The 22,104-nt window shown below is 38.5% G+C and overlaps 1 protein-coding gene across 2 annotated transcripts in view; it reads right to left on the bottom strand.

The window, feature by feature from the left end:
* FAM117B (family with sequence similarity 117 member B) overlaps window positions 1-22,104 on the bottom strand; it is a 113,145-nt gene that overhangs the window by 75,857 nt on the left and 15,184 nt on the right. For both annotated transcript variants that reach the window (XM_045847625.1, XM_045847626.1), the window contains exon 2: window positions 1,622-1,773. In XM_045847625.1, the coding sequence (XP_045703581.1) occupies window positions 1,622-1,773 (152 nt within the window). The remainder of the gene's footprint in view (window positions 1-1,621; window positions 1,774-22,104) is intronic.

Raw genomic sequence — 22,104 nt, 5'->3', positions numbered from 1 at the left:
GTAATCTCCATCTACCAACACATAAAGATTTTTAACACAAAAATGCAGTTATGCATTCACTTAATGTCAAACAGGTCCTGTGACTTTAAGTGAAATGACGTTTAACAAAACCAATTTTACCATAGCCTAATTGATATAAACAAGAGTTAAGTTTCTACAACATCTAATCAACATTATAACGGAACAGTAATAAAGAACCTGCTAGATAAAATTAGGTGCAAAGTAAAGTAATTCTTATTCTTACAAATTTTTAAGTCCAAATTCCATATTAAAATATGGTAATATTCTAAACTATAAAGAATAAGCAGACTTGAACAATGATTAAAATAAAATTAGAGAAAAAAAGAACAAGCAAGAGAAGGGTATATCCATAAATTATGCACATGAATGAGAATTACTTTGGGAATTATTTTAAAGTGCACATTCCCAAGCCTCAACCAAAATCTACTACAAGATATCTGGATGTCATGGATGGGAATGAATCTGCACTTTTGATAAGCTTCTCAGGTTATTCCAATACACACTAATGTCTTAAGAATTTTGATCACAGACTAGATTAATAATACTATAAGAAACGGTTTCAACCCTGGCTGGTATGGCTCAGTGGATCAAGAGCCAGACTGCAAAGCAAAGGGTCACTGGTTCAATTCCCAGTCAGGGCACATACCTGGGGGGCAGGCCAGGTCCCCAGTAGGGGGTGCACGAGAGGCAATCACACATTGATGCTTCTCTCCTTCTCTCTAAAAATAAATGGGAAGGGAAGGGAAGGGAAGGGAAGGGAAGGGAAGGGAAGGGAAGGAAGGGAAGGGAAGGGAAGGAAGGGAAGGGAAGGGAAGGGAAGGGAAGGGAAGGGAAGGGAAGGAAGGGAAGGAAGGGAAGGGAAGGGAAGGAAGGAAGGGAAGGGAAGGAAGGAAGGGAAGGGAAGGGAAGGGAAGGGAAAGGGAAGGGAAGGAAGGGAAGGGAAGGGAAGGGAAGGGAAGGGAAGGAAGGGAAGGGAAGGGAAGGGAAGGAAGGGAAGGGAAGGGAAGGAAGGGAAGGGAAGGGAAGGGAAGGGAAGGGAAGGGAAGGGAAGGAAGGGAAGGAAGGAAGGAAGGGAAGGAAGGGAAGGGAAGGAAGGGAAGGGAAGGGAAGGGAAGGGAAGGGAAGGGAAGGGAAGGGAAGGGAAGGGAAGGGAAGGAAGGGAAGGGAAGGGAAGGGAAGGGAAGGGAAGGAAGGGAAGGGAAGGAAGGAAGGGAAGGGAAGGGAAGGAAGGGAAGGGAAGGAAAGGGAAGGGAAGGGAAGGAAGGGAAGGGAAGGGAAGGGAAGGGAAGGAAGGGAAGGGAAGGGAAGGAAGGGAAGGGAAGGGAAGGAAAAAATAAGGAAAGGAAAGGAAAGGAAAGGAAAGGAAAGGAAAGGAAAGGAAAGGAAAGGAAAGGAAAGGAAAGGAAAGGGGAAAAGAAAGGAAAGGAAAGGAAAGGAAAGGAAAGGAAAGGAAAGGAAAGGAAAGGAAAGGAAAGGAAAGGAAAGGAAAGGAAAGGAAAGGAAAGGAAAGGAAAAGAAAAGAAAGGAAAAGAAAGGAAAAGAGAGAAAAGAAAAGGTTTCAGAGTAAAACATTCCAGGATAAAAACTTTAATACACCTACCTGTGTAGATTTGTCTCTCATGCAAGGAGCAACTTGCCCATGACTATCACGAGGCCACTGCCCTGCAAGGTATGGAGCAGCAAGTGTATCCAGAGAGGAAGTGCGGCGAATAATAGTAGAGGGGCTTGAGGAAGGTGGTCGTGTTTTGTCACCTAGATTTAAGACAAATATATTTATTTTAAAAATAAATATAGGAGAAAACAAAGTAGAAACTAAGTTTTAAGCTACATAAGAGTTTTCTAACAAATGTAAAAAAATAAATAATAAAAAGAAAATATAAGCTGTTGATTCAAACAAACTTGGATGAATCTCAAAGGAATTACACTGAGTAAAAACAGTGAATCTCAAATGTATGATTTCATTTACATAACATTTTTGAAATGACAAAATCTTAGGAATGGAGGAACAATTATTGTTTGCCAGAAATTAGAGATAGGGGAGGAAAAATAAAGTGCTCGAAGATACCCAGGTGTTATAAAAGGGCAATACACAGGGACCCTGTGATAAGGAACTATTCAGTATCCTGACTGAAGTGGCTGATATACAAACATACAAAGAAGAGTAAACAGCAAACAATTCCAAACACAAATGACTTCCAGACAACATGGAGGCATAGGTAGGTACACTCTGCCTCCTCACACAACCAAAAGAAAGACAACAACAAATTTAAACATGGAAAAAAAAAAGTAACTGCCAGAAAATAGAAATGTATGGAAGTCCAACAACCAAAGAGTTAAAGAAACATTCATCCGAACCGGCAGGAGAGGCAGAGCAGATGGGCAGAGAGGTCACACAGCAAGGAAGCAGATGCTAGACTAGGCAGTCCCACAACTGCCTGAAGATGAATCAGGAGGAACAACTGGGGAGTGAAACAGACCGAGCAACCCAGGGTTCCAGCACCAGGAAATAAAGCCTCAAAACCTCTGACTGTAAATCTGTGGGGGTTGTGGCAGTGGCAGAAACTCCCTGCCTCACAGGAGAGTTTGTTGGAGAGAGCCACAGGGTCCTAGAATGTACACAAACCCATTCACCTGGGAATCAGCACCAGAAGGGTGCAATTTACTTGTGGGTAGCTGGGGAGGTGACTGAAAAACTTCCAAGAGCTGAGCAAGTGGCATTGTTCCCTCTTAGACCCCTCCCCCACAGATAGCACCACATCACAGCCACATGGATTGCCCCACCCTGGCAAATACCTAAGCCTCTGCCACTTACAACATAACATGTGTGCCCAAAGAAATATGGCCCAAATGAAAGAACAGATCAAAGTTCCAGAAAAAATACAAATAAGCAATGAAGAGATAGCCAACCTATCAGATGCACAGTTCAATAATCAGGATGCTCACAGAATTGGTTGAGTATGGTGACAAAATAGAGGAAAAAGTAAAGGCTATGAAAAATGAAATAAAGAAAAATGTACAGGAAACCAACACTGACAGGAAAGAAACCGGGACTCAGATCAATGGTTTGGACCAGTAGGAAGAAAAAAAAACATTCAATCAGAACAGAATGAAGAAATAAGAATTAAAAAAAAAAAAAAATGAGGAGAGGCTTAGGAATCTCCAGGACAACTTTAAACATTCCAACATCGGAATCATAGGGGTGCCAGAGGAGAAGAGGAAGAGAAAGAAACTGAAAACTTATTTGAAAAAATAATGAAGGAGAACGTCCCCAATCTGGAAAAGGAAATAGACTTTCAGGAAGTCCAGGAAGCTCAGAGAGTCCCACAGAAGTTGGACCCAAGGAGGAACACACCAAGGCACACCATAATTACATTACCCAAGATTCAAGATAAGGAGAAAATCTTATAAGCAGCAAGAGGAAAGGAGATAGTTAACTAGAAAGGAGTTCCCATAAGACCGTGAGCTGATTTCTCAAAAGAAACCTTGCAGGCAAGAAGGGGCTGCAAAGAAGTATTCAAAGTGATAAAAGGCAAGGACCTACACCCAAGATTATCTATCCAGCAAAGTTATCACTTAGAATGAAAGGGCAGATAAAGTGCTTCCCAAATATGGTCAAGTTAAAGGAGTTCATCCTGCCCTGGCTGGCGTAGCTCAGTGGATTGAGTGGGGACTGTGAACCAAAGCATCGCAGGTTCGATTCCCAGTCAGGGCACATGCCTGGGTTGCAGGCCACAGCCCCCAGCAACCACACATTGATGTTTCTCTCTCTCTCTTTCTCCCTCCCTTCTCTCTCTAAAAATAAATAAACAAAATCTTTAAAAAAAATAAAGGAGTTCATCCCCACCAAAGACCTTATTACATGAAATGTTAAAGGGACTTATCTAAAAAAAAGATGATCAGACCTATGAACAGTAAAATTACAACAAACTCACAACTATCAACAACTGAACCTTAAAAAAACAAACAAAAAAACAAACAAACAAACAAAAAAAACTAAGCAAACGACCAGAACCGGAACAGAATCACAGAAATGGAAATCACATGGAGGGTTATCAGTGGGGAGGAGGATTAGGAAGAATGGGGAAAAAGGTACAGGGGAGCAGCAGCATAAATGGTAATACAAAATAGAGAGGGGGAGGTTAAGAACACTGTAAGAGAAGCCAAAGAACTTATATGTATGATGCATGGACATGATCTAAGGGGTGGGGGGTGAAAATGCTGGTGGAAGGGGCATAAAGGAGAGAAAAAAATGGGACAATTGTAATAGCATAATCAATAAAATATATTTTAAAACAGTATGTATTTAACAATTAAAATGTTTTCTCTTAGAATTACTGCTATTTTGTTATTTATGAAATTATGCATGCTTTGAACTTTCTAACATTATAGTATAATATTTATTTACCAAGTCAAGATGTTCGTTTAAAAGGCAAAAAAATATTTTTACTGCAGATGCCTCTTTTTCAATCTGTTCTACCAATGTTTCCACATCACTCAGTCCGTTCATTTATGAGTGTATATATTCTCTGTGCTTCCCTTAAGACTAAAACACAATCTTATATAGCTGACAATCTTAGAGGTGCTACTAGCCAGTCCTCCAATTAGAAACAAGAAGTGGGAAACTTCTAGTATATATCATGTCTTATTTTTGTGTTCTTTCAAACCATCCAAGCTTATTGGTATAATACCTATCTCTAATGGATCTTCAATTTTGGCTAAATTATACTACATAATACTTTAACAGATTTTTAAAACACAGGCCTCAAAACTAAATAGATATGAGTTGAAATTGCACATTTAGCAACTCTCTAAAATACTAAATTACTTACCTCTCTGAGACTGAGTATCTCATTTCATAAATGAGAAGAAATACAGCCTAATTTGGAGGCATGAATTCAAATATTCCTCTCCTTCCTCTTTCTTTGCTGATAAAGAAAATAAAGAAAATGGACCCCTAATCCACTGCTCTATACAACACTTAAGATAATGCTCTTTTCTTCTTTTTCATTTATTTCTTATTGAATTTATTTGTATTACATTGGTTAATAAAATTACATAGGTTTAAAGAGTACCATTCTGTAACACATGATCTGTATATTGTGTGTGTTCACCACCCCAAGAAATGTCTCTTTCCATCACTCTTTACGGCCCCTTAACCATCTCCTGCCTCCTCCAACTCCAGTTTCCCTCTTGCAATGATCATACTGTTGTCTGTCTATGAGTTTTGTGTGTGTTTTTGCTTAATCCCTTCACCTTTTTCACCCAGCCCTCTCACCCCCACCCCTCTGAAAGCTGTGAGTCTGTTTCTATTTTGCTTATTAATTTTGTTCATTAGAATCCTCATTAAGTGAAATCATATATAGTTATTTTAAATAAATCCTTATGTCAGAGGATAACTATTATTACTAATCTCTCTTTAAAACTATAGAATAGAATTTTTTTTAATTGGATGTCCTAAATGTTCAAAGATAAACTAAAGTTTATACAGGGTAATTCTATCCATTGATATGAGAGGTATTTTCTCAAAAATTTTAGAACCTAGTTGCTTTGACCAGCTATATGTACACAGATTTGACTTCTAACATTACTCTACTACAACCCCCTTTATTATTATTATTCTGTAACTTCATCTACTACTCTTTTCTGTGGTTCAGCCATGCAAGTAGTCACTTCGTTACCTATCTGTCATCTTACCAGCCACTATCCCAAGGCTTCAAAAGACTGATACATAGCAGAAATAAAAACAGCCAGCATACCTCTTCAACAAGATAACCCAACTGAAGGGTTTTAGTTTAGCTTAAACTCCCTAAAATATCTAGTTGGGACCAACGGCTAACGTTTGTCATGAGGCTGATCTAAATCAGCGATTTTCAACTGGTGTGCCACAAAAAATTTTAGAACATGCAATACCTAACTATTTAGTCAGGGTACTGACCTCTTTTCCCATAGATTGTCAAATAAAAAAATGATAACAGCCATCACAATAATAACTGGTATGAATAAATCAAAATTATACCTAATTTTCTAGTCAAATGGGCAAAAAATATATTTCTTGGTGTGCTACAGAATCTTGTGTACCATGAGATGGAAAAGTTTGAAAAATCACTAATCTAAAACATAACACAAGAAGTACCATTCACAGGCACCTTGACACAACTGTTCCTCTAGATATATGCAAGGTCTGTCCAGAAGGTATCCAGCCACGTAATATGAAAAACAAATATTTACCGAAGATGTAAGATACAAGAAACCTTGTACAGAGGAGAATAACAACTCAGTTCCCTTCAAAGTAGGTACCTTGGGAGTTCACATAGTTCTCCCAGTCGCCATCAGCTTCCCCGTCATACTTTCCTGCATCTTATCAATCAATGGTCTAAAATTTCTTCCCTTTTAAAGGTGATTTTAGTTTTGGGAAAAGCCAGAAGTCGCAGCGCACCAAATCTGGGCTATAGGGAGGCTAAGTCATCTGAGTGATTTGACGTTTCACAAATAAACTGCACTAGATGTGATGGCTGAGCTAAAGCATTATTGTGATGAAGCTGCCAATCACTCTCATAAGTTGCCCATACCTGCAACCTTCTGAATTATCCCAATAGTCTCCGAGGAGGAATGTTCAAACTTAATGCAAACTATGATGCAGATCTGTAACTCTACTTGCCAAGTCATTTTGAATGTGATGGCCACACAGCACACCTCCTCACTCAACTCACTTCTACTTCCCCCATTGCCTAGTACAGTGAAGTGGTCATTGTTCACGAATGCACATTCCACTCCACTCTCCTTGGCTGCCAGGTTACATTCATGTTGAGTGTAAACATTCTCATTATCTTAACAATGGCTAGACTTTTTCCAGATAGAGCTCGTCATATATTCACCCTAATACTAACTGGATTTGAGGACTTACATCACTCCAATTAAAACAGAGAACACACACAAAAATGCTTTTTCTGAACCATCCCCTCCCAAAAAATCTACTGAAATAGTCCACACAGAGGCCTAGAGCAAGTCCCATTGGTAATAACATTTTTATTCTACTTTTAATCCCTTTTTCGTACATTTAACTCCATTTTTAATCACTGCTATAATACAAATAGAGTAGTCTTATTACAGATATGAACATGCTATTTCAAAGTTTTAAAGAACAGAACTAAATAAAGCAGAAAGCGAACATTATCTGCACCACATACCCCCATCCCATCAGTGAAAACAAAGTTAGCAGGTGATACTGCCTGACACTTTTCAGAATATAAAGATACGTATGTATACACTCAGATACAATATTTTTTAAGTTTGTTACTTTTATTTTACTTTCTTTTAAATGACATTTTATTAATTATGCTATTACAGTGATCCGTATTTTCACCCTTTGCTCCTCTCCATCGAACACCCTCACTCCCTTAGGCAATCCCCTCACCGTTGTTCATGCCCATGGGTCACACATGTAAGTTCTTTAGCTACTCCATTTCCTATAGTGTCCTATACATCCCTATGGCTATTCTATAACTACCTATTTGTACTTCTTAACCCCCTCACCTATTCCCCTACACCTTCTCCCATCTGGCATCCATCAAACACTCTCAGCAACCATGATTCTGTCTCTGTTCTTCTTGTCCACTTAATTTTTTTAGATTCAATTGTTCATAAATATGTATTTATTGCCATTTTATTGTTCATAGCTTTCATCATCTTCTTTTTCTTAAATAAGTCCCTTTAAAATTTCATATAATATGGTTTAGTGATGATGAAGTCCTCAATTTCCTCTTTTCTGAAAAGCTCTTTATCTGCCCTTCCATTCTAAATGAGAGCTTTGTTGGGTAGAACAATCTTGGCTGTAGGTCCCTGCTTTTCTTGACTTTGAATATTTCTTGCCAATCCCTCATAGCCTGCAAAGTTTCTTTTGAGATCAGCTGACAGTCTTATGGGAACTCCCCTATAGTTAACTAACTGCTTCTCTCTTGCTGCTTTTAAGGTTTTTTGTCTTTAACCTTTGGCAATTTAATTATGCGTCTTGGAGTGGGCCTCTTTGCGTCCATCTTGTTTGGGACTCTCTGTGCTTCCTGGACTTGCATGCCTATTTCTTTCACCAAATTAGTAAAGTTTTCTTCCATTATTTTTTTAAACAAATTTCCAAATTCTTGCCCTTTCTCTGGTCCTTCTGGCACTGCTATAATCAAACATTGGAATGCTTGAAGTTGTCCCAGAGGTTGCTTACACTATCCTTATTTATTTGGATTCTGTTTTCTTCTCATTGTTTTGATTGTTTTTTGCTTCCTTATGTTCCAAATCACTGATTTGAATCTCGGTTTCATTTACCCTAGTGTTGTTTCCTTGTAAATTGTTCTTTATTTCAATTATGTATCCTTCATTTCTGACTGGATCTTGTTCATGCTGTTGAAGACCTCACTGAGATCCTTCAGCATCCTGATAACCAGTGTTTTGAATTCTGCATCTGACAGATTATTTATCTCCATTTTGTTTAGTTCTTATTCTGGAGTTTGGATCTGTTCTTTCATTTGCACCCTGTTTCTTTGGCTCCTCATTTTGCCAGCATCCCTGTTTGTTTCTACATATTAGGTAGATGTGCTATTGACTCTGTCTTGGGAGCATGGTCTAATGTAGTAGGTGTCCTGCATGGTCAAGTGGCACAGCCTCTGCTATCACCAAAGCTGGCTACTCACAGTGTGTACTTCATGTGCACTGTGTACATCTTCCTCTTGTAGTTGAGCCTCAATTGCTGTTGGCAGACCAATGGGAGGGATTAACCTAGGCCAGTCCATTGCAAGAACTGGCTGTGACCACCGTCCACCAACCCCCATCCTTCTTGGAGGATAAGCTGTGCAGGGGCAAGCTGGTGGTGCTCCCACGTTGTGTACAGCTGTCCAGTGGGTATGCAGGCCCTAGGTTTTATCAGGTGGTGCAGGCCAAGTCAGCACCCACCTATGTTTTGCTTGAGGCCATCCTGCTTGAGCTATAGACCACTCTGAGATGTCTGATACTTGTGCCAAGCCTGAAGATTCCCAGAGTCAAGCTGTGAATCTGGGCTGGTTGGCTCCTGCCGGGGCTGGGGTCTCAATGACTTTAGCTGTTATGAAGCATGAGCCAAGACCAGCCACTCATATGGAAAAGCCACTGTTAACAGCTGTAAGTTGGGTGGGACAGAGCCTCAGGGGATCTCCAGGGCAGGGCAAACAATGTTAGCCAGGTTGATGGAGTTTCATCTGCCTGCCAGGTCCGTGGCTCTGGACACCTTTCTGTCTGGGTGAAAGCTGTCCCCCAGCACTTACCTTGATGCCAGATACTTCAGTTCCTCCATTTATGCCACTAGTGCCTTTTAAGCTGCTACTCTAGTACTGAAGCTCAGAGAGAGTGAGTCTGAGTAAGTCTGTGTATTGGTACTTTAGGAAGAACTGCTTGGGACTCCAGAAGTTTCTTCCCCACTCAATCCCTGCTGGACTTTGCAGTCAGAAGTTAAGGGGACTTCTCTTCCTGGCACTGGAACCCTGGCCTGTGGGGGCCTGGTGTGGGGCTAGGGCTCCTCTCAGGGATATCCTGAGATATCCCTCCTGAATTATTTTTCAAAGATTGTATTTATTTATTTTTAGAGAGAGAGGAAGGGAAGGAGAAACAGAGGGAGGGAAACATCAGTGTGTGGTTGCCTCTCATGTGCCCCCTGCTGGGGACCTGGCCAGGCACCCAAGCACATGCCCTGACTGGGAATCGAACTGGCGACCCTTTGGGTTTGCAGGCCCACGCTCAATCCACTGAGCTACACCAGCCAGGGATCCCTCCTGAATTTTTATCCACCACACATGGATGGGCTACTAGCCCATTCCACATCTCCACTCCACCCCTACCAGTCTGGATGGATATGGTTTCTTTAAGTCCATAGTTGTCAGACTTCTATTCAACTCAATTTCTGACAGTTCTGAGTGATGGCTGTTCTATAATTTAGTTGTAATTTTGTTATGGTTGTGCAAGGAGGCAAGCCATTTACCTATGCTGTCACCTTGACCAAAATGCCACGATACTTTAAAAACCAATGTAGCAGTTTGAGCATGTCTGACTCTTCTAGTCTTTTGTCCCTCCCATCCTCATCAGAAGCTATGAGCATGTGTGAGTGTGTGCATGTATGGTACGTTATATTGTGTTTGTGGCTGTGTAGTGCTTATTAAATTTTTACCAACAAAGCATTCTTACAGTGCAAACTGTATTGACTCAATCGATTTTTTTATTAACTTATTAAAGACCATAAGTAAATTATTTCTAAATTTTTCAATGTTCACATTTATTTTACTAATATAATTATCTTCTGTTTATGTTGCTTTTAATGTGAAGTTTACATTAAAGATCCAAGTTTCTTTTGACTATATCAAATTTTATCAAGCAGAGACTCTATAATCAAGAGTCTTCAATGTATAAAGATTTAATATATATGAGCATTATAACATAAAAGGAGGCAAATGATTTCTACTTCTCACAAGTATATGAAAAGTTATGTGTGTGTATTGTAATTCCCCTAGCAACAACAACAAAAATCTGTATAAAGAGCTAAGTCCAAAAGCCAACGTATAAATTTAAATGGATTACTGAAAAATATTCAAGAAACCCAAAACAAGATAGACAAGAGGAGAGAGTGGAACAAAAATAGAAGGGAAAACGGAGAACAAATAATAAAAAAGCAGGCCTATATCCAAACATCATAATTTCACTAAATGTAAATGGTCTGAGCACAGTAATTAAAAGAATGCTCAACAGACTAAATTTTCAAAAAAGAAAAAAATAACAAGACCCAACTATATGCTGTCCACAAAAATCCCCCTCCAATAAATATAGACAGGATGAAAATACAGAATGGAATGTAAAAACTGAAAATAATAGACCACAAAAATACTACAGAAGACTTTAGAACAAAAGTCTAAATTATCAGAGAAAAAAGAAAATGTGTAATTATAAAAAACTCAGTCCCCAAAAGACATAATTCTAAATGATTCTGTATTTAAAAAATATAGCTTCAAAATACATGAATGAAAAGCTAACAGAAATGGGGAAAAATCCACTATTATCTTAGGAAAATTCAATATTCCTCTCTCAATAACTGATAAAACAAGTAGACAGAAAACCAGCAAGATTATGGAAGACATGAAAACCCTTATCAATCAATTTTACCTAATTGACATTTACAGTATAATCCACCTCACCCAACAACAGTAGAAAATACAGGGCATAAGAAACATTCATCAAGGTAAATCTTATCCAGGGACATAAAAAAAACATTCATCAAGGTAGATCTTACCCAGGGACATAACAAATTAAGAACAAATGAAATCATAGAATGTTCTCTGACATGAAATCAAATGAAAGAAAGCTATCCAGGGAACCTTCAAATATTTAGAAATGAACAAACCCTCCCAAATAACAAATGAGCCAAAAAAGAAGGGTTAGGGAAACCAGAAAAAAATTTGTACTGAATTAAGGTACAGGGATTAAGAAGCATACTTGGTAGGTACAAAATAGACAGGGGCAGGTTAAGAATAGTATAGGAAATGGAGAAGCCAAAGAACTTACATGTACAAGCCAGGGACATGAATTAAGGGTTGGGTATTGCTGGAGGGCATGGTGGTACTGGGTGGAGGGGAGCAAAAAGGGAAAAATTGGGACAACTGTAATAGCATAATCAATAAAACAGACTTTAAAAGTGATAATAATAAAAACAGGAACAGAACTCAATGAAACAGAAAAAGAACAATGTAAATGAAACCAACAGCTGGTTCTTTTATAAGATCTAAAAAAAAAGGGATAAACCTCTAGCCATACTGACTCAGAAAAAAAATGAGAAGACACAAACCTCTAATATCAGGAATAAAAACCTCAAAATATTCTTCAGCTGGTGAATGAATAAACAAACTGGTGTATACCTTATATTGGTATACAACTCAAAAATAAAAAGGAATAAACTATTGGTACACTCAACAATATGAATGAATCTCAAATGCATTATGCTAAGTAAATAAAGCCAGACCCAAGAACCTAGGTACTGTACAAACAACTCATTTATATGATATTTTGAAAAGCATAAAAGTATGGTAACCAAAAAGAAATCATTGGTTGCTATGGCCTAGAGGTAAAGGGAGGGAAATGACTTTAAAAAGGCATGAGGAAACTTGACAGTGATAGAAATGTTCTATACCAACTTCCAGCCAAGATGGAGGCATTGGTGGACACACTGTGCCTCCTCGCACAACCAAAATTAAGGGCAACAAAAATTTAGAAACAAACAAACAAAAAAAAAAAACCAACCAGAACAGACAGAAAACTGAACTGTACGTAAGTCCTGACATTTCAGCCAGACCAGTAAGAGGGGCAGAGTTGGCAGCCTGCAGAGAAGGATCGCCAAAGGAAAAAGCGGTGGCTGGCAGACCCAGGCTCACAGGGTGCAGGTGGTGGCTAGCAGGCCCTGGTGGCAGACCCTAGGCATGGGCTCAGAGAGGCAACCAGCAGACCCAGTGAGGCACGCAAGACAGCTGGCTGTCCGAAGTCACACATTCGCACGCAGATAAACCAGGCAAGAATGGGCAGCCAGACAAACCGTGCAACCCACGGCCCCAGAGCCAGGAAATAAAGCCTAAAAGCACTGATTGAAAACACTTGTGGAGGTGTAGGTGCTGGGAGAGATTCCCAGCCTCACAGGAGAGTTCACTGGAGAGACCCACAGGGTCCTAGAATGTACACAAGCCCACCCACCTGGCCACCAGCACCAGAAGGGCCCAATTTGCTTGTGGGAAGCAGCACAGGGGACTGAAATCTGACAGAAAGAGGAGCAAGTGCCATTGCTCTCTTTCTGACCCTGCCCCCACATACAGCATCACAACTTAGCAACTGGGTTGCCCCGCCCTGGTGAACACCTAAGGCTCCGCTCTTCATTACATAACAGGTGTGACCAGACCACCCCCCCAAATGGCTCAAATGGAAGAACAAATCAAAGCCCCAGAGCCAATACTTTTAAGCGACCAAGAGATGGCCAACCTATCAGATCCATAGTTCAAAGCACTGGTGATCAGTATGCTCACAGAATTGGTTGATTTTGGTCACAAATTAGATGAAGACTATACTAAGTGAAATGAGGAAAAATGCACAAGGAACCAACAGTGGTGGAAAGAAAACTGGGTCTCACACCAATGGAGTGGATCAGAAGAAAGAAACAAACACACAGAAAAGAATAAAGAAATAAGAATTCAAAAAAAAACAAGGAGAGGCTTAGGAACCTCCGGGACATCTTGAAACGTTCCAACATTTGAATTATAGGGGTACCAGAAGGAGAAGAGGAAGAGCAACAAGTGGAAAACTTATCTGAACAAATAATAAAGGAGAAGTTCCCCAATCTGGCAAAGGAAATAGACTTCTAGGAAGTCCAGGAAGCTCAGAGAGTCCCAAAGAAGTTGGACCCAAGGAGGAACACACCAAGGCACACCGTAATTACAATAGCCAAGATTAAAATGAAAGAAAGAATTCTAGAAGCTGCAAGAGATAAGGGGGCAGTCACCTTCAAAGGAGTTCCCATCAGACTGTCAGCTGATTTCTCAAAAAAGACCTTGCAGGCAAGAAGGGGCTGGAAAGAAGTATTCCAAGTCATGAAAGGCAAGGACCTACATCCAAGATTGCTCCATCCAGCAAAGCTTTCATTTAACATGGAAGGGCAGATAAAGTGTTTCTCAGATAAGGTCAAGTTCAAGCAGTTCATCATCACCAAGTCCTTATTATATGAAATGTTACAGGGACTTATCTAAGAAAAAAAAGATAAAACATATGAACAGTAAGAAAACAGCAAACTCACAATTATTAATAACCACACCTAAAGCAAAAGCAAACTAAGCAAACAACTAGAACAGGAACAGAACCACAGAAATGAGAATCACATGGAGAGATAGCAACAGGGGAATGGGAGGAGGAGAGAGGGGGAAAAGGTACAGAGAGTAAGTAGCATAGATGGTAGGGAGAAAATAGACAGGGGGAGGGCAAGCATAGTATGGGAAATATAGAAGCTGAAGAACTTATGACACATGGATGTGAACTAAAGGGGGGATATGGGTGGGAGGGGATGTGCAGGGGGGAGGGGCATGAAGGGGGAAATGGGACAACTGTTATAGCATAATCAATATTATGTTTAAAAATGTTCTATACCTTTGTTGTGGTTGTGGTTATATAACTGTGTTCTTTGTCAAAATTCATACAAGTGTATCAAAAGGATGATTTTTAGTGTATATAAATTATACCTCAATGAACCTGACATCACACACACCTGTCCAAATGAGACAAACTTTTAAAAAACAGTTAACAGCTAAAAAAGTTAGCTGCATTCTCAATGAATAAATGGTCAGTCAACAAAGTCAGTAGACTTCATATAAACAGTGAACAAGCATTTAAGAAAACTCAATCCTATTTTTAGTAACATCTATTTTTTCTTATTAAATGGTATTATGTGGCTTCTATATGAGGTGATTAAATACAGAGGTGAGCAAAAACAGATTTAGCAGGGAGGGGGATACTGGGTGGAAGGAAGGGGAAGGGACTAGACAAAATGTGTATGAATGGCCCATGGACATGGATAACAGTGGGGGAATTGTGGGAGCAGGCCAGGGGGATGTGTGGAAGGGGGCAAAGGCAGAAAAATTGGGACAACTGTAATACAATAATATAAAATAATTAAAAAATGGAAAAATAGATTTACAGTTGTAAGTACATGAAACAGTTTATTCTTATATTATTTATTACTACATCATTTATATTACAACTGTAAACCTACCGCTAACCATCACCATGTATTATTTCAAATACTCACTACAACCCCAGAAAATATGTAAGAAAATACAAATGAAAACTACAATGTACTTAACTCTGTCTCACGCACTGAGTTGGTAAAGCTAAAGAAATGCACAAAGTCTAATCCTAATAAGCCTTCACAGCAACAGGTAGACACACTGCTTTTTGCTGACAAGGTAAATTAATTCAATCCTTTTTTGGAAAGTAATGCTACAAAGCATTAAATTAAGTAAAACTTAACTAAATATTCTCAATCCTGAGTTTTTTTTCCCTAAAGTGGACACATAAATATGCACACTCATATCAGCCCCCATATACATACATTTACAAAGATATTTTTACTAAAGTAACTTATAAGGAGGAAAAAAAACAAATGTTCACTAAAAAGGAGAATTTTTAGGAGAATGATTAAGCCAAAGCTCATAAATTTCATACAGTATTCAACCTCATTATAATATAAAAGCATAACATATTACTTTCTTATCTCCTATTTGAGGGTTCAGGTTCATTAATTTTATGTCACTTTTAAATATTTTTCTAAGTGGTTACAACAGCAATTTTCAACTATTTTTATCTCATGGTACACATAAACTAATTACTAAATTTCTGCAGCAAACCAAAAAGTATACTTTTTGGCCAATCAAAAAAACAAACAAAAAAAATAGGTATAATTTTGATTCATTCACTCCAGACAGCTACTGATTGTTGTGCTGGCTCTTCCGATTTTTTTACTTGAAAATCTAAGGGAATGAGGTCAGTGCCCCTCACTAAACAGTCAGGTATTGCATTTTAAAAATTCTTCAGGCACAATGGTTGACTTAACAGTCAGAAGTATACTATTAATCAAAAAGCTATCAGACAAAAATGTGCAGATGGATCACAAGCTTATCAGCATTACAAGAAATATGCAACTTTCCAGTATTACAGGGATTTTCACCAGAACGTCCAAGAATTATTGAGGATACTATATTCAAAAGTGAGTTAGTAATATAATCTTCATAAACAAGATCAATTAAAAGACAAGAAAACAGTACTCAAAACTGGCAAAATCTGGTGCTACCCAAGGTCTCCAAACCAACAGGGAACAAACAGACAAAAGACAAAGGATGGGGAATGGGTCTTCACACTCATATATATGTATTTTTTAAATAGGAAGCTACCCATTCATTCCTCTGAACAAAATTTTTGTAAGATCTCATTTAAATCTTAAAGTTTTCCCTATTCCCATTGAAGGGGGAGAGGAACAAAGAAATTAAATTAGATGTACTGGGTGGGCCATACAGTCAGTCAGTCAGTTAGTTAGTCACTTAGCTTGTTTGTTTTAGGTATAACTGGTAGGGAGACTCTCCAAAAGTACGGGTCCTAAATCTTCCTTATACAATTAACACATAACACCTCTAAGTAGGAAAGGGGCACTCCTGTAACACTAAATCAATTCCCAGGAGTACACTTTCGAAGAATTCTTAAGGATAGCATTAATGGCAACTGCTTTCTAGAGAAATGAAAAATGTCTCCCCAAACAATGCCTGACTGCACACAAACTGTTCTGACTTAAGATAAGAGTCCCACAGGCTTTTGTCATTAAGTAACTCTTCTTAGTAATATTATATAATTTCTTGTTTTTAATGTTAACCCCTGAATATTGCAAAAATCCATATTGTCTCTCTCTTTAGTTCTCAAGTCCATAATGTCTTTTCAACACCTTATAAACCAGTCTACACAGAATGAGCATGAGTTCTAAAACAGACATCACTTGTCCTCATCTTTACAAATACCAGTATACATGCACAATGGGAAAACAAAGTAAAATGGTTTTCCAAGAACTACTATATAGATTTCAGTAAATCCCAGTAGAGCAGCAAGTAAAATAACAATTACAAATTTTTAAGAATGGCAACTTGGAAGGGAACATGAAAAAAAAAAAAAAAGATATTTTTCATTGCCTTACAAATTTTTTATATTATTATTATATTTTCAAAAAGTTAAAAATTTTAGTGCATTATGCTCCAAACGTCTATGGACTACTCTGTACAAATACAGAATGTAACAGAATTTATTAAATCACCAGTTAATAATGACAGTATAACTCAATCACTCAGGTAGGTTCAGAATCTCAGCCATCATTTTGCTCTCTCACCCCCCTCATCCTTCAAATCCAATCAGTTAACAAGTCCTATCAATTCTTTGCTTCTCAAGCCCTTTTTCATTTGCACTACTCTATTTCCACAAAGAAATTCACAGGGATGAAAGTGGTAAAAATGATGGGAAAGAGAAAAGATTTTTTCTCATTTTTAACTGCCTTAAAAGATAATTAACCATCTAAAGTAAAAACAATAACAATGCATTGTGAGATTTTATAACAGAGACACAAAATATTTGATGAACAGTAACACAAAGGATACAAGACAGGAAATGAAGGTACAGTCATGTGCTGCACGATGGCATTTTGGTTTATGACAGGTTGCATTTACAACAGTGGTATACCATATAAGTCTAGGTGTGCAGAAGGCTATACTATCTAAGTTTGTGTAAGCGCATACTATGATGCTCACACGACAAAACTGCCTAACAAATTTCTCAGAACATATCCCCATCATTAAGTGACACATAAGTTATATATTAATATGAAGTTCTAACATGAACAATTAGACAACAGAGGATTTGTATTACTGCAGAAAGTTCTCTTGAATAGCACTGCTCTAGCACAATCACTATCAGCATAGTAAAGAGGTACAACTAATAAGTAATAGTGGAGATAAAATGGAGTAAGAAATAATAATCCAAACAAAGATAGGAAAAAAGAAACAGGATCTTCAAATTCAAATATGAACTGACCATAGTTCTGGAAATATATTTGACAACAGAAATAAAAATGTACATCTTTGACTAAGAAATTTCATTTCTAAGAATTTATTGTACAGGTAAACTCATAATAAATGCACACAGAATATAAACAAGAATTTTCAACACAGCACCATTTAACAGCAAAAAACTAGAAATGATCTAAAGGTTCAAAAGAAACTTGGTGAAATAACATATGGTCCCTAATAAATCTGTATACACAGTCCCATATGCATATATTTGCATATGCATAAAATAACACTGGCATAATACAAAAGAGACAGCCAAATGGATCTCTCTCAAAAGAATTTAAAGGCATATTGGGGGGTGGGGGTGGATAACCATTACTGTATTTTTTCTTTTTATCATTTTTAATTATTATCATGTGCATATATTACCTACATAGAAAGAACAGGAAGGAAGAAAAGAAGGTAAGTAGGAAAAGGGGAGAGAGAAAAGGAAGCAGGGAAAGACAATACATAATAGTGGACAACCTAAAATCTGTAATAACAGAATCAAATCCTTGAGGGAAAGAATGCCAAAATAAATTTTAAGTTTACTTCCCAAAGAATTTTACATTAGCTCATAAAGAAGAATGAGTCAGCCCTGGCTGGTGTGGCTCAGTGCGATGAGCGCCAGCCTGCAAAGCGAAAGGTCGCCGGTTAAACTGCCCATCAGGGCACACTGCCTGAGTTATGAGCCAGATCCCGAGTTGAATGCATGCAAGAGGCAGCAAATTGATGTTTCTCTCACACATCAATGTTTCTCTCCCTCTTATTCTCCCTCCCTCCCCCATTTTCTGAAAATAAATTTTAAAAAGTTAATTGAAAGAGAATGAGTCGATTAAAAATGTAGATTTTAGAGCGATAAACTATAGGTAATTTCATTGCATGCCAGCCTTTATCAGAAAGAGTGTCAAAGACTTCCTATTGAAATAATACTGAAGGAATAAAAAGGTATAAGCCACAAGGAAATCTGAGAGAAAAGTAAGCAAAAGCAGAAAAGAGGTTACAACCAAATTTTGGAAGCAGATGTATAAGTGGTAATTTAGCTGCAGTCTGGTCATAAAGCTCGACTTAAGATTTCCTGATCTGCCCAACACAAGTTCTAAATTTCTATGAAAGGAAAAGTATCTTGCTATTCACAGGAAAGCAACGAATAACTTGCTGCATTTTCAACTTCTTATATGAATAAACAAACTTTCTTAACAAGCATCAAGAACAAGAAAAAGTGTTTTATTTGAAAATAAAATGTGAATATTCTCATTTTAAGTAAAGCCCAGAAATGACTGTTCATACAGCAAACAAACAAAAACCCAAGTACATGCTTCCCCTTAAAAAGATATTTTATTTTTTAAAATATCACTTTTTATGTATAGGTCTATAAACGAGGTCAAGAAATCAACATATGTGTACAATAATTCTGTTAGACCTATATATTTCAGACAGATCATGCTACTCAGAAAGAACTTTTTCAAACACTCAACCAAAATTGTGTCTCAGGATAAATTTTTTTCATACTATCTTGGGTTTATGGATTTAGTAGCTTTACTATACACCTTGTCAAATTTCCATACTACAAAAAAAGTAACCTTACTAACTTTATTTAAGTTAAATTTAGTAAGCCTATCTTTCAAAAAATTAAATCATGTTTAGCTTAAGCCAATTTTTTAATCAAAATCTATTGTTTTTGACATACGAGTTTTAAAAATCTATGAAAAGGAAAGGGACTGATTTCCAGAAATATAAACTTAGATTAACTATATTTACCCAAAAGTATTAGAGGGAAAAATACACAAAATCAATAGGCTTACTATAATTTGGCCAAATACAGTGATCCACAGAGAAACCAGTCTGTAATCAGAAGAGTATTCATTATAGTTGTATCATTGTATCTCAAGTCATTGATCACAAATGCAAGGGGGTTCACTGAGAAATGAAATTTATTCCAATGGTCTCTCCAAAGCAAAAAGATTGGGGAAAACTGCTCTAGAAAGATTAGCTAAACAGTTCTGGACTTAAGGACAGCAGATATATCCTCAGGCATAATATGTGTAAAACTCTTTCCTGGGAAAACTAGCCCAAGAGAAGGAAAAAACACTTGAGAGTCCTTGCATCATTATTCTACTGTAAGATCCTCCCGTCTACCTGCCTGACCCACACAGACAGAACACTTAAAGAGCATTTTTTGTCTTGTTTAAATATAACACAAAACTAGACAAGTTTCCAACATGAAAGACGAATCTCAAGATAAAAAGAGCTCTGAATACAATACAGAGGGCCAAAGGAAACTTTGAGGGTATTTATACCTTTTAACAGTTTAAGAAGACACTGGCAAGACAAGGAATGATGTTGAAGACAATGACAAGGAACAATTAGAGAGTAAGGCAAGTTCTCTTGAAAAATTACAATATGGATGACCAAAAGTCAAAAATCAATTGAAAGGATAGAAAAAAAAATCTGCTAGGAAAAAGAACAAAAAAAAAACAAAAATAAAAACCCATACAAAAATAAGAAAAGTATAGGTTCAACCCAAGAGGTCCCACATGGCAGAAGTTCCAAAAAGATAACAGAAAGGAGAAATGCTAGAAGAAAACTTTCCAGAAACAAAGAGTCTCTAGATTGAAAAAATCCAGAATAGAAGAATAGCAGGAGAGACGATGGTGGCAAGGTAGGTGGGAACAGAGCCCAGTTCTCCCTGGGCCCAGCTGGAACGCCTAGTCGATCTTCTGAAGAAGAGCGTGAACAGCCAACAAAATCTGAGCTTATATGAAGTATTGAGACTAAACTGTAGAGGACATTGATAAATAGACGGTGAGGAGATTGCGTTGGGACGCTAAGGCCCCTGGGATCTGCGCAGGGACCTAGGCTACTGTGGCCCCAGCTCAGTGCCTGCCACAGGGTGCTTGGAGGAAAGTTCGATCACTAACTCCCTTCCCTATCAGAGCAGGGAGGGCAGCCTGGCACCAAGAGGGACCTGGATGCTTTCAGTCACTGGGGGGAATAGAGACAAAGTGAGAGACAAGACACAGAGGCAGTGTATACCTGATGGGACTGTGGACACCAGGTAGGACATTACCAGAGAAACCGGGGAGCGAGAAGACACCTGGAAAAGAGAGACGAGTTGCGCTGGGTTGGACCCCAACGCGGATAGGCTCCAGTCTGGTTAGAAAGTTGAGCTGGGTGAAAAGCTGGGAGCTTGCTAAGAACTGCAGGCTTAAATATGAGGGTTTTACTAAAAAAAAAAAAAAAAAAAAAAAAGGCTCACAGACACTTTGTAAGGAACTCTCACGCAGCAGCTGGCTTGCACTGCTCGCCCAGCAGCTGTTTTGAGCTGCGGGCTTCCACTTGACTCGGGATGCTTGTCCAGCAGCTGATTCGTACCACTCCCAAGGCTGATTCGGGTTGTTCACAGCACCACTCACCCTGAGGCTGATTTGAGCTGCACGCCCGAGCTTGACTTTGGCTTAGCACAGAAGATAATTCACAATGCTCCTCCAGAGGCTGAGTGGCACCATTTGCTTGATGGTGGGCTCTGGCCATGGTGTACTGGCAAAGAGCAAGGAGGAGGCACACTGCACAAACCTCATACAACTGGTGGATTAAAGATGCAGGCCTGGTGCATATCTACACTGGAGGCCCAGCAGCTCACAGAGAACCTGGGGCTAGAGGCTGGGCAAATGTGAATATTGCTACCCAGACCTGGCCCCCATCCTCACAAAAACATAGGAAGGGAGAAAAGTGAAACGTGGCCCTCCTTTTCCTGTGGCATCCAGACATAGAATTCAAAATAATGGTTATAAGGATGCTCAAAGAACTCATAGACAACTACAAGTAACTGAGTGAGAACTACAACAGTATGAAACAGGAAATAAAACCTATAAACAAAAGCCAGGAGAAAATGAACAATAAAATTTCAGAAATAAAAAACACACTAGAAGGAATTACAATCAGGCTGGATGAAGCAGAGAACTGAATTAGTGAGCTGGAAGGTAGAAAGAAACACACAGGTAGAGCAGATGAATGAAAAATATAATAAAAAAAATATGAAGGTAGCTTAAGGGAACTCCAAAATAACATGAAACACAACAACATTCAAATCATAGGAATCCCAGGAGAAAAGGAATAAGGGAGAGAAATACTGTTTGAAAAAATAATGACAGAAAACTTTCTGAACCTGGAGAGGGAAAAAACCATGCAAGTTTAGGAAGCACAGAGAGCCCCAATCAAGATGAACCCAAAGAGGCCAACTCCAAAACGTATCATAATTAAAATGTCAGTGTTAAAGACAAACAGAGACTCTTAAAAGCAGCAAGGGAGAAACAAGAAGTAACATACAACGGGGCTCCAATAAGGCTAATAGCTGATTTCTCAACAGAAACACTCCAATCCACGAGAGAATGGCAAGAGATATTCCAAGTAATGA

The sequence above is a fragment of the Phyllostomus hastatus genome, unplaced genomic scaffold, assembly GCF_019186645.2.
Source record: "Phyllostomus hastatus isolate PE091 unplaced genomic scaffold, TTU_PhHast_1.1 phas_contig_57, whole genome shotgun sequence".
NCBI classification, from domain to species: Eukaryota; Metazoa; Chordata; class Mammalia; order Chiroptera; family Phyllostomidae; genus Phyllostomus; species Phyllostomus hastatus.
Note: the sequence above shows the minus strand (reverse complement) of the source record. Positions and strands in the feature narration are given on the sequence as shown.